The 14,109-nt window shown below is 39.0% G+C and overlaps 1 protein-coding gene across 3 annotated transcripts in view; it reads left to right on the forward strand.

The window, feature by feature from the left end:
• The window catches only part of PTPRM (protein tyrosine phosphatase receptor type M), a 752,167-nt gene that overhangs the window by 440,986 nt on the left and 297,072 nt on the right, over positions 1-14,109 (forward strand). For all 3 annotated transcript variants that reach the window (XM_082853409.1, XM_082853410.1, XM_082853411.1), the window contains exon 9: positions 2,786-2,895. In XM_082853409.1, coding sequence (XP_082709535.1) covers positions 2,786-2,895 — 110 coding nt within the window. The remainder of the gene's footprint in view (positions 1-2,785; positions 2,896-14,109) is intronic.

The following is a 14,109-nucleotide window of genomic DNA, read 5'->3' on the forward strand; positions in this document are numbered from 1 at the left end:
ACCACTGCACCACCAGGGAAGTCTGAGACTTAGTAGAGCTTTCTCTGGCATGGCCCATCGTAGTCCAACTTCTGATTGTGATGAGCATTTTAGTCTCAGAGCCCAGAATCCAAATTTTCTTAGAACTCACCGGTGTCATCACTTCTTAAATACCTTGTTTCTTTGCTTCGATGTAGTTTCACATCAATTCCTTCAACCTAAGACAAACGATTATTTTCACATTTATATATTTTTTAGAGTTTGGACATTAGGGATCAACTTACTCCAACTTCCTCATTTTAGAAGTGAGGCAACTGAGACCTAAGGAGGGTCCGTGCATTGCCCAAATTTCACAGTTTATTCACTGGAAAGTCTTAAATCAGAACCCAGGCCCCCCCATCTGAATCAGTGATTTTTTTTTCTGCTAAACTCTCCTTAGTTCTGTTTAGAATAACTATCAATATAAATGTCCTAGATCTACCTTTAAGTAGCCCCTCAACTAAACAAATGTGTATTGCCTATGAGTCCTTTTGTAATTCTGGTCAGTCTTTCCAGTCTGAGGAGATCTCACCAACCCTTAGAGGGCTATTCATACCCTCCACAAGCTAACCAAACATTTCTTTAGCCCCCATGTTTTAAACTTTATTGAGATATGTTTATACAGTCATGAGTTGATTTGTGTTGTTTCTACTTTTTAATTATTATGAATAATGCTCCTCTTAATATTTGTGTACAAGCCTTTGAGTGACATGTGTTTTCAGCTCTCTTGGATATATATGTAGGAGTGGAATTGCTGGGTCATATGGTAAGTTTATCTGTGTTTAACCATTTGAGGATCTGCCAGACTGTTTTCAAAGTAGCTTTGTGATTTTACATTCCTACCAGCAGTGTATGAGGGTTCCACTTTCTCCACATTCTTGCCAATACTTGCTATTATCTGTCTTTGGATTATAGCCATTCTAGAGGGTGTGAAGTGCTATCACACTGTGGTTTTGATGTGCATTTTCCTGCTAGCTAATGATGTTGAGCATCTTTTCACGTGCTTATTGGCCATTTGTATATCTTTTTTTGGAGAGCTGTTTATACAGATCCTTTGCCTGTTTTTAATTGGATTATTTATCTTTTTATTGGGATTTCATAGTTCTTTATGTATTTTAGATACAAGTCTCTTGACAGATACATGATTTGCAAAAGCTTTCTCCCTTTTTGTGTGTTGTCTTTTCACTTTCTTGGTAGTGCCCTTTGAAGCACAAGAGCTTTTCACTTTACTGATGTACAGTTTATCTATATTTTCTTTTCTTATTTTTGTTTTTGGTGTCATATCTTTGAAACCATTGCCTAATACAATGTCATGAATATTTACACCTATATTTTCTTCTAGGAGTTTTGTAGTTTTAGCTCTTATATTTAGCTCTTTAATCTATTTTGGTATAATTTTCGTATTTGGTGTGAAGTAGGAAACCAACTTCGTCCTTTTACATGTGGATATCCAGTTGTCCTAGCACCGCTTGGAAAAATTATTTTGACCCCACTGAACTTTCTTGGCACTTTCGATAAAAATCAATTGACTATAAATGTGGGGCTTTATTTCTGTACTCTCAATTCTGTTGTACTGATCTATCTGTCTATCCTTATGCCAATATCATGATGTCCTAATACTGTAGCATTTTAGTAAATTTTAAATTGAGAAGCCTGAGTCCTCTCAAACCACTTTTTGATTACTCACACCATCACCAAAAAGTTTGATCGCACCATCCCCCAATATACGTATACTTATAGGTCGTACAGATATACTGGTTTATAAATAGGATAGGCACACTAGACACTAAATTGTGTATCATATAAAGCATACTCAAAAACTTAATTTAAATGAATATGAGATAAATGATATTTTTAAAATAATATTGTATGTTATTTTGTAGAAAATTGGCAAGTACATTTCTATCTTCCCTTATGTCAATTAGATTTTCTCGCTAATCAAAAGGTGTTACATACTTTAGGTTTTAAAAAATGGCATCAAACTTTCCCAAATCTGTTTTATTATTAATAAATAAAACGAAATATTTTAAAAATATTTCATCACATCTTTGTAGAACTTCTATTTTGTGTGTACTTTTCATAGACATATTAAGTATAAGTCCAGGAGTTCATACATATTCTTCTTTGACATGCTTTTATCACTCAGTGTTATGTTATAGAATTCATCCATGATGATGTATAAAGCTGTCATCGATTTTCAGTCGTTTTTGTGTTTTATTGAGTGAATATAAACTAATTTCTTAAACTATTTTTTGTCTCCAATTTATGAGTTTTATTTTAAAATGCTACTATGCTGACATCCTAGTCTATGTCTCCTAGTACATATGTGCAAGAATATTACTAGGGAATATACCTGAGGTGGGATTATTGGGTCGTATGACATGTGCCTCTTTAATTAACTTCAGTGAATACAGGCAAATTATTTTCCAAAGTGGCTGTACCAATTTATGGTCTCACAAGCAATGTGTGGGAATTTGCATTGCTCCACATCCTTCTTTATTTCTGAAGAATAAAAAAGTTTATTTACAAGATGATACTGAGCTTTGTCTAATTGATTCAAACTTTTTAGAGGAAGATGTGATGAAATTCTTTTCTTTATAAAGACAGTATAGCCAAAATGGTTTTAAATTGCAGGTTTTTGCAAGAAAATGGAATATATCTATTAAAATATTACACCTCAATAGAGAGTTAAAAACCTGTCAAGTCTAGAAAAATGTATTTTGTTTTTGGTTTACTTAAATATGTATCGATTTTTCCCCCCTTCTAGTTCCAGGTGCTGTTCTTACTGAATCCATCCAAGGAAGTACCTTTGAAGAGAAGATATTTCTTCAATGGCGAGAACCAATTCAAACCTATGGTGTCATCACTTTATATGAGGTAGTATATACATTTGTTAGTAATTTAATTTTTACTGTAACTTCTGTGATAGCTAGACTAGTATTTAAAAATGCATAGTAACATCATGCCTTTTAAGAAGTTGAATGCCTTTAATAGTTATAATGGTTACTGAATAGAAGCAAAAAAATTAAAAATGAGTTTTCGAATTATGTGTAATTTCAGGATGTATATTCACCATGATTTAGATGCTTCCAGATTACATGTTGTTAGATGTAAAGCCACACTATAATATAGTTTAAAAATCACCTTTGTTAAAAACAGTAAGTGTTCTGTCATATACATTATTTGTATATGACAGGAGGCAACCATGGCATCCTGTTCTCGCCAGCTCTAAAATATTTCACTCCTGAATTATAGAAGAGCGCTGATGATCCAGTTAGTGGAGTTGATAAACATTGTCTTGGGAATAACAACAGAATAATGTCTTCTGGTTTCTTAGCATTAGCAAAACAGCCTTTAGACTTCTGTGACACAGTTTTGTCTACTGATAGATAGCAGAGAAGAATTTGATGACTTGTTCAGGGAAAAAAATAACAGCAATAGCGGGGTGGCAGTCATCATCACATCTGTATGAGCGTGATTTCACTCTGCCTATTGTCATAGAAACAAGCAGGTGCATTTTTTTTTCAAGCTAGCATTTATGTGAATGCAAATTCAACAAAATTATATGTTGTTTGGTTTCTAAAATCCGCAGCCATTCTTCCTATGGGACCTCTACCTGAATGCCTTTCAGAGCTACTGACAAAGCCGGAGTAGATTTGCTGTCAGACAGTCACCACTGGTGAACCCTTTCCCTGACCCAACTAGCCTCACAGCTATGTTTCCTTGTACCTTTTAAAAATTGGTATTGAAATGCAAAAAAAAAAGAAAATTGTTGTTCATCAAAAGCTAAACAAAGTAAGAGAAAAGAAAAAAAGTTGATTTTCACATTAAGTTATGATGCTTTCCTTGGCTGCTTCGTTGTAAAAGAATCATGAAAATTCATGACTCTCTTTTGTAGAGTTGTTTTGTATAATCAAATCAAACAAGTTCATTTTTTTCCCTCAGTGATCAGAATCTTTTAGTTAATATTTTTGGCCCCATGACCATTTTTTAGTTCTGTTTTGTGGATTCTTACCTCAGGATAACAGAATATTTTACTAGAAAAGATACAGTCTTTGAAATCAACATTAAGTACCAAGAAATCAGTCCACCTCTCCTGAAAGCCACATGTTGATATCTAGACGGACAGAAAATAAAGGTGAGATCCTTTCTTTCTGATCCCATGGAGCATAATATTCCTGTAAGAAGTAACTTTAATGTGAAAACAATAGCAAAAGCAGAACCCATCAGTCTCTCTGATTTCAGCAGCCACAATGTCCCTCCTAGCTGAACACTGATCTAAATGCTGCTACAAAGGGGATGTGTGAATGTCTTGTAAATCAACATTTTAAAACTCAAGATATAGGTAAGAAGAGCAGGTCGGTTGTTTTTTCTAGGCACCAAAGAGAAAATGCCAAATGTGTGAATCAGGCTTAAGTGATTAAGTATAAGTTTCTGACTGTTGAATCTTTCTCTTCTTTTCTCCATGTTTTCTAGAAGTAGGAAGGAAGGTATTCCAGATTCCCCAAGGTGGGCCTTAGATGGTGTCTGTGCAGGGAGCTCCTCTTTGGCTAAAACACACTGCACCCTGGGGCTCTCCCAGCCTGTACCTGAGTCTGCAGGAGACCCAGCTTCCTCCTGGTGCAGGGCTGCTGGTGAACCAGACCAGTCCCCTCCCTGGAGGACCACAGTCCCCTGGGACTGACATGCTAAGGAAATAAAACCGTTGCCCAAAGGGAAACCAAGACCTTAGGAACAGTGTAGTCACGGAAACACATTTGACTGTAGGTCAAAACTGGAAGGCAAGATACGTTATCATAGTTGGAAAAAAGCTTAGTAATAAATGATATGGGTGTTTCTTGAGGAGCACACTTGTATGGTTTTTTGAAGGAGAGGAGAAAAAACAGAAGGAATGTTGTAAATGCTGCAAGTGAACATGCTGTGGGTTCATGTTATTCTCAAGTTCTCTCTTTACCTCTTAAGAAAGATATACCAGATCATTAATGATTGGAAAATGCTGTCAATGTCATCTTTTGCCGGAAGTTACGGCAATGACGGCACTAAAGCAACCTTCCGGCCTCAGTTCTTTGTCGTCCCCATCTTCAGCCTTCTCAAACTAGCCTTCCTTCCTCTTGTCCCCAGCTGTGTTGTAGCCCCAGCCCTTCTCGTGCCTTACCTCCTGCTCAGCCGTTTCATTCTATCTGAGACATCTTCCTAAAATCTGGGACTGGTAATTACACTTTTCCTCAATAGCTATCCAGATTTTTATTTTATCAAATTATAAATGCAGTATTGTTCTCTGAAAGGATACTTTAAGCACAGAAGTATTCAAAATAAAATGTCTTTGCTTCCCAAATTCACTTTTCAGAGGTAACTACTATGAACAACTAGATGCATGTGCTTCCAAAATTTTACGAGGTAGAAATTTATAGTGCAAGTGCTCTTATGACTGTACATGGATAAAATTTAATAAATGCTAGCAAACCCAGCATTTTATTACAAGAATATGCCATGTAAGACCCCCTCCACATCATACAAAAATAAATGCCAAATAGGTTCATGAACTAAACACAAAAATTAAACTATAGCAACACTATAAGAAAAATAAGGAAGACGCTTTTGTAATATATCTTGACATAAAACCCAGAAGTCATTTTAAAAAGATTGACGGATTTGGTTATATAAGAATTAAAACTTCTGAATGATAGAAAATGCCACAAAGAAAAGTCTAAATACAAACAGAAGACTTGGGGAAATTATTTTCAACATTTGTAGCAGTCAACTAGCTGGTGACTGTAGTTATAACACACTTGATACAGATTGATAAGTAGACAAGACTCCATTAGGAAAAATGGGTGAAGAATAAAAGGAGTTGATTCATAGGAAAAAAAAATCTGAATGGCGTCAGCAGATGAAAAGATAGCTACCTAACCTTAGCAAGGATTAAGAAATGAAATAAAACGGACTCTTCAGAACGTTTAAGTTGGTGCAAATCCAGTGTTAAGGGGTGATGTGGTGAAATTTGTGTGCACAGACCGTTGATGGGGACACACAATTTTGCAACGTCTCAGGTAGACAACTTGGGAATATCTATCAAAATTCAGACACTGCATGTCAAGCCTGTTTAGGGAAGTTTCTCAGTCAGTAATACTCCCAAATGCACAGGGATGTATGTCCCAGTATTTTCATTGTACCCCAGTGACTTTATATGGCTCACGATTGCTTAGTGAATCAACTCCAAACTCCTGGTCACGACAGTAACACACCAACAAGCTTTTGAAAAAAAAATTTAGTATGTATAAGGTATTAGAAGAGAACAAAATATAAAAGATCCTCTCTCTCCTCTACTAGAAGTGAGCAGTCCTATCAGCAGCTAATTCTAGAAAAGAATGAAATGAGGACCAAACGTCTGCCTCAGTGCAGCGTGTGCAGGGTTGTCGGGCACATAGTAAAGGAGAACAGTCTGGACTCATCAGCCCACTGGGGCGTTGACAGATGGAGAGTTGAAAACACCTCAAGATCCCCCACCTGGAGAGCGGGGCTCAGTGAATCACTCTCCCCTGAGACAGTTCACATGGGTGGAGAGAGGGAGAATTGAGGGGCCCTGTTTGCTATCAGTGTTCAAGGCCATACATGGTACCATCCCAGCTGATACTTGTTACTGCATCTCCCATGATCCTCTCCTGGAACTGAATGAGCCATGTGTATGGAGTTTTCCTTTCTCCATGAACCTTCTGGTTTTTCACACCTGCTTCTGCTTATCCGCTTCTTTCCTCCTGACTGCCTCCCCTCGTTCTCCTCCTGTGGCACTTCTGCTTATCTTTCAGCATCTCAGTCAAATTTTGAACTTTTCCGTGGAGCATCCTAGGTTCTTGCATCCCCTGGAATCTGATTTACTTGTTGGTTCCTCTGATTGCTTGCCCCTCTGTTGAAGGACTGTGGTTAAGGCTGGCTGGCATTGCAGCCTACTCACAACTCCCTGGAAGATTGATTCCCCTCGTGGTCAGAGATTACGTGTTATTCCATTTTGGTTCTCCAGAATTTGAGACTTAGAGAAGGGAAAGAGGATGCTGGAGTATTTCAGGCACTGACCTGCCAATCAGAAGGCATCCAATGTGAGCAGCAGCTGACTCCACCTCACCTGATCTAACCCCACATATGTTGTCTGCGTGTCGGTTTGCTTTCAGCGTGGGCATCCCATCAAGTCCCTGGGTCCACCCTGGAACGGCAGTGTTCTCCATGGAGGCATCATTAGAATCACCTTGGCCCTCAGCCAGCGAAACGGCCAGGTGTGACCTCAGGCCCAGACCTCCCTCCTGGGAGTCTCCCGATGCTCGTCCTTGGCCTGGTACTTACTAGGCACTTAATAAACGTGCTGAATGAACCAGTGAAAAAATAAATACTGAAAGTACATGTTGCATTTGGATGTGAGCGTGGAGCTGGGTACCCTTCAGAAGTACTGCTCAGGAGGACAGATGCTTACTGACCATCAGCCGCGCAGGCAGTGGAGTTCTAGGGTCAAGTTCACTGTGTTCCCGAGGAACCTTTTTATTCCTGGAATTCAGACTCCAGGGCTCTGGATGGGTTTGAGGGGGAATCCATGAACTTTCTGACATTTTGTGTCCACTTGGACACAACATAGTTGCTTGTTAGGGATTTGTTAGAGGTGAGGGAGAGGATTCACGATTTTTAAGAACAGCGTGTACGTGCTTTGTTATGGGTTGGGGAGAGGATCTGTGCTTTTTAACAAATTATCAAGGACTGTGACCGAAAGAACCCCAGTCTAGCTGATCCTGCAAGGCCATGGCTAGAGGCGAGTACAAACCCATCAGCACTGGTAAAACAGCAAGTCCTCTGATAATGCAATTGCTTTTTGCTTTGCAGAGCAAACGTCCTTCTTGCCGCACCGTGAGCATGTGTGTGAGTGCGTGCACAGACTTGCTCTCCCCGGAGTCTTTAGGAAAATATATACCGAGTGCCAAATATTTACTGATCACAGTGGGGTCAGAAAGAAGAATAAGCTATCACTATTCAGAAAGAAGAGACAACTGTATGAAAAGTTCCAATTCCTTTGGCATGTTTAAATCACGATTTCAGACTACAAAGAGCTCTTACAGCTCTCCGTGATTTATTGCCGAATGGATGGTAGGGACACAGTCACAACAGCCGGTGTTGAGCAGATCCAGTGATCGTTAGGACGGGTTTGGGAAGGCTTTACGGATACGTAGAATGGGAGCCCCGGCTCGAGACATGGATGGACATGTTTTTGGTTCCAGTCTCAAACTCCCGGAAGCATCTTTGAAAGCATTTCCTTCTTAACACACTGTGTTCTTTTGATTTCTATGACAGCTGTCTCTTCTGGCTTCTCCCTGCTTTCTGGCTCTCCTTCTGTGCCCTATATTAAATATCAGCGTTTCCCCAGGGACCTCATCCAGTCCTGAACCGTAATGTTCCAACGCTGCTCACCCCTAGGTGTCTACTTCCAGCCCAGACCTCTCAGCTCCCAGCCCTATGTCCTACACGGTGTGTCCTCCTGACTGTCACAGGCATCTCGACCTTGACATGCCCACCCCCCAGCAGTTAACTTCTCATTCATACCATCCCATTTCAGTAAGCAGGACATCCTTTGCTCAAGCCCAAACATGGAGCCTGTCTTGGTTCCTCCATCTATCCCCACATCCAGTCCATCACTGACTTCTGCTCATGTCGACTCTAAAACTTGCCAATTCTTTTCATGTATTTCTCTCTTCATGGCCCCACCCTTGGTCCAAACCACTGCCTTCTCTCACGTGTGCTGCGGCCTCAGCCATGGCCTCTGCCAGGGCTCCTAGGAGTCCTCCTACTACCTTTGGTGCCCCCTTCAAGAAAGCAATCCTCCACCTGGCAGCCAACGTGATCTCTTTATAAGGGAAGTCAGATCATTTTATCTTCACACTTAAAATTGTTCAAAGGCCCCTGTTGTATGTCTCCACATTTTCTCCCTTGGGGTACAGAGCACTGCAGGGAATTGCCCCCCCCATGTCTCCAGCCCCCCAGGGACCACGCCACCTCGCTGGCTGGCCTGCCGCCACAGGGGCCTTCTTTCTGTCCATCATCTGTGTCCGGAATGCTCCTACTTCATGGTCTTAGTTCATGCTGTTCTTCCCCGGACTCCTAGCCTGGCTGACTCATTCCCAAGTTCAATTAACTGTCATCTCCTCAGGGGATGCTCCCCCAGCCATTCTGAATGGCTGAGCATGGGCCCCACCCCAAAATCCCCTTCATCTTAGCATCCTGTTTGTTTCTTCCATGGCACGTAGTGTTTAAAAATTATTAATTTACTTACTGGATGTCTCACCAGCTCCTCCCCAGCCCAGTCCAGATTATTGGTTGCCCGAGGGCAGGGCCTGTGTCTGCCTGCTGACTGCAGTGCTTGTGCTCACACATTTCGGTCAGTATTTGAATGGCAAGAGTGAATCTGAATTCATGGTGGAGGAAAGAGGACAGAGTTAGCTCTATCACATTCCAAGGAGCTGAGAGTTTATAAGCAAAAGCAGCGCCAGAAAAGCCCAGTATTTGTGGGGCAGTAAATCTTTGTCCCCTGACCAGGAAAGAAGAAAATATGATGTCATCCCATGTGAAGTTCTGCCAGTGTCCTTGTCCCTGTGGTGAGCCACAGCCAGCCCTGCCTCTGCAGGAGACCCTCCAACACTAGCAGCCACGTGGCTGACAGGGTCTTGAATGAAAAGAATTGAGCACAGTCTCAGAGACCTCTGTGACAACATTAAATGCACCAACATTCAAATTATAGGGGTCCCAGAAGAAAAAGAGAAAAAGAAAGGGACCGAGAAAATATTTAAGGAGATTATAGTTGAAAACTTCCCTAATATGGGAAAGGATGTAGTCCATCAAGTCCAGGAAGCACAGAGACTCCCATACAAAGATAAATCCAAGAAGAAAGACGCCAAGACACATATTAATCAAACTGGCAAAAATTAAATACAAAGAAAGCATATTAAAAGCAGCAAGGGAAAAACAACAAATAACATACAAGGGGATCCCCATAAGGTTAACAGCTGATCTTTCAGCAGAATCTCTGCAAGCCAGAAGGGAGTGGCAGGACACATTTAAAGTGATGAAAGGGAAAAACCTACAACCAAGATTACCCAGCAAGGATCTCATTCAGATTCGATGGAGAATTAAAACCTTTACAGACAAGCAAAAACTAAGAGAATTAAGCACCACCAAACCAGCTTTACAGCAAATGCTAAAGGAACTTCTCTAGGCAGGACACACAAGAGGAGGAAAAGACCTACAATAACAAACCCAAAACAATTAAGAAAATGGGAATAGGAACATAAATATTGATAATTACCTTAAATGTAAATGGATTAAATGCTCCAGCCAAAAGACAAAGACTGGCTGAATAGATACAAAAACAAGACCTGTATATATGCTGTCTACAAGAGACCCACTTCAGACCTAGGGACACATACAGACTGAAAAGTAAGGGGATGGAAAAAGATATTCCATGCAAAAGGAAATCAAAAGAAAGCTGGAGTAGCAATTCTCATATCTGACAAAATGGACTTTAAAATAAAGACTATTACAAGAAACAAAGAAGGACACTACATAATGTTCAAGGGATCAATCCAAGAACAAGATATAACAATTGTAAATATTTATGCACCCAACATAGGAGCACCTCAATACATAAGGCAAATGCTAACAGCCATAAAAGGGGAAATTGACAGTAACACAATAATAGTAGGGGACTTTAACACCCCACTTTCACCAATGGACAGATCATCCAAAATGAAAATAAATAAGGAAACACAAGCTTTAAATGACACATTAAACAAGATGGACTTAATTGATATTTATAGGACATTCCATCCAAAAACAACACAATACACTTTCTTCTCAAGCACTTATGGAACATTTTCCAGGATAGATCATATCTTGGGTCACAAATCAAGCCTTGCTAAATTTAAGAAAATTGAAATCATATCAAGTATCTTTTCTGACCACAACGCTATACAAGATGTCAATTACAAGAAAAACACTATAAAAAATGCAAACACATGGAGGCTAAACAATACACTACTAAATAACCAACAGATCACTGCAGAAATCAAAGAGCAAATTTAAAAATACCTAGAAACAAATGATAATGAAAACACGACCACCCAAAACCTGTGGGATGCAGAAAAACAGTTCTAAGAGGAAAGTTTATAGCAATACAATCCTACCTCAAGAAACAAGAAACGTCTCAAATAAACAACCTAACCCTACACCTAAAGCAATTAGAGAAAGAAGAACAAAAGAAACCCAAAGTTAGCAGAAGGAAAGAAATCATAAATATCAGATCAGATAAGAAATAAATGAAGAGGAAATGAAGGAAAAAATCGCAAAGATCACAAAATCTAAAAGCTGGTTCTTTGAGAAGATAAACAAAATTGATAAACCATTAACCAGAGTCATCAGGAAAAAAAGGGAAAAGACTCAGATCAACAGAATTAGAAATGAAGAAGGAGAAGTAACAACTGACACTTCAGAAATACAAAGGATCATGAGAGATTGCTACAAGCAACTATATGCCTATAAAATGGACAACCTGAAAGAAATGGACAAATTCTTAGAAAAGCACAACCTTTTGAGACTGAACCAGGAAGAAATAGAAACTATAAACAGACCAATCACAAGCACTAAATGGAAACTGTGATTAAAAATCTTCCAACAAACAAAAGCCCAGGACCAGATGGCTTCACAGGTGAATTCTATCAAACATTTAGAGAAGAGCTAACACTTTTCCTTCTCAGAATCTTCCAAAATATAGCAGAGGGAGGAACACTCCCAAACTCATTCTACGAGGGCACCATCACCCTGATACCAAAACCAGACAAAGATGTCACAAAAAAAGAAAACTATAGGCCAGTATCACTGATGAATATAAATGCAAAAATCCTCAACAAAATACTATCAAACAGAATCCAACAGCACATTTAAAAGGTCATACACATGATCAAGTGGGGTTTATCCCAGGAATGCAAAGATTCTTCAATATATGCAAATCAATCAATGTGATACAACATATTAACAAATTGAAGGATAAAAACCATATGATTATCTCAATAGATGCAGAAAGAGCTTTCGACAAAATTCAACACCCATGATAAAAAACCTCCAGAAAGTGGGCATAGAGGGAACTTACCTCAACATAATAAAGGCCATATATGACAAACCCCCAGCCAATATTGTTCTCAATGGTGAAAAACTGAAAGCATTTCCTCTAAGACCAGGAACAAGACAAGATTGCCCAGTCTCACCACTATTATTCAACATAGTTTTGGAAGTTTTAGCCACAGCAATCAGAAAAGAAAAATAAAAGGAGTCCAAATCAGAAAAGAAGAAGTAAAACTGTCACTATTTGCAGATGACATGAAACTATGCGTAGAGAATCCTAAAGATGCTACCAGAAAACTACTAGAGCTCATCAGTGAATTTGGTAAAGCTGCAAGATACAAAATTAATGCACAGAAATCTCCTGAATTCCTATACACTAATGATGAAGAATTTGAAAGAGAAATTAAGGAAACACTCCCATTTACCACTGCAACAAAAAGAATTAAATACCTAGGAATAAACCTACCTAAGGAGACAAAAGACCTGTATGCAGAAAAGTATGAGACACTGATGACAGAAATTAAAGATGATACAAATAGGTGGAGAGATATACCATATTCTTGGATTGGAAGAGTCAACATTGTGAAAATGACTATACCCCCCAAAGCAATCTACAGATTCAGTGCAATCCCTATCAAACAACCAAAGGCATTTTTCACAGAACTAGAACAAAAAATTTTACAATTTGTATGGAAACACAAAAGATCCCGAATAGCTAAAGCAATCTTGAGAAAGAAAAACAGAGCTGGAGGAATCAGGCTCCTGGACTTCAGACTATACTACAAAGCTACAGTAATCAAGACAGTATGCTACTGGCGCAAAAACAGAAATATAGATCAATGGAACAGTATAGAAAGCCCAGAGATAAAGCCATGCACCTATGGCCACTTTATCTTTGATAAAGGAGGCAAGAATATACAATGGAGAAAAGACAGCCTCTTCAATAATTGTTTCTGGGAAAACTGGACAGCTACATGTAAAAGAATGAAATTAGAACACTCCCTAACACTATACACAAAGATAAACTCAAAATGGATTAAAGACGTAAATGTAAGGCCAGATATTATAAAACTCTTAGAGGAAAACATAGGCAGAACACTCTATGGCATAAATCACAGCAAGATCCTTTTTGACCCACCTCCTAGAGAAATGGAAAGAAAAACAAAAATAAATGGAACATAATGAAACTTAAAAGGTTTTGCACAGCATAAATGAGACAAAAAGGCAACCATCAGAATGGGAGAAAATGTTTGCAAATGAAGCAACTGACAAAGGATTAATCTCCAAAATATACAAGCAGCTCATGCAGCTCGATATCAAAAAAAGAAAAAACCCAATCCACAAATGGGCAGAAGACCTAAATAGACATTTCTCCAAAGACGATATACAAATTGCCAGTAAACACATGAAAGGATGCTCAACATCACTAATCATTAGAGAAATGAAAATCAAAGCTACAATGAGGTATCACCTCACACCAGTCAGAATGGCCATCATCAAAAAGTCTACAAACAGTAAATGCTGGAGAGCATGTGGAGAAAAGGGAAACCTCTTGCACTGTTGGTGGGAATGTAAATTGATACCACCACTATGGAGAATAGTATGGAGGTTCCTCAAAAAACTAAAAGTAGAACCACCATATGATCCAGCAATCCTACTACTGGGTATATACCCTGAGAAAACCATAATTCAAAAAGAGTCATGTACCACAGTGTTCATTGCAGCTCTATTTACAATAGCCAGGACATTGAAGCAACCTAAGTGTCCATTCACAGATGGATAAAGAAGATGTGGCACAAATATACAATGGAATATTACTCAGCCATAAAAAGAAACGAAACTGAGTTATTTGTAGTGAGGTGGATGCACCTAGAGACTGTCATATAGAGGGAAGTAAGTCAGAAAGAGAAAAACAAATACTGTATGCTAACACATATATATGGAATC

Source organism: Leucopleurus acutus (genome assembly GCF_964270905.1).
Source record: "Leucopleurus acutus genome assembly, chromosome: 13".
Taxonomy (NCBI): Eukaryota; Metazoa; Chordata; class Mammalia; order Artiodactyla; family Delphinidae; genus Leucopleurus; species Leucopleurus acutus.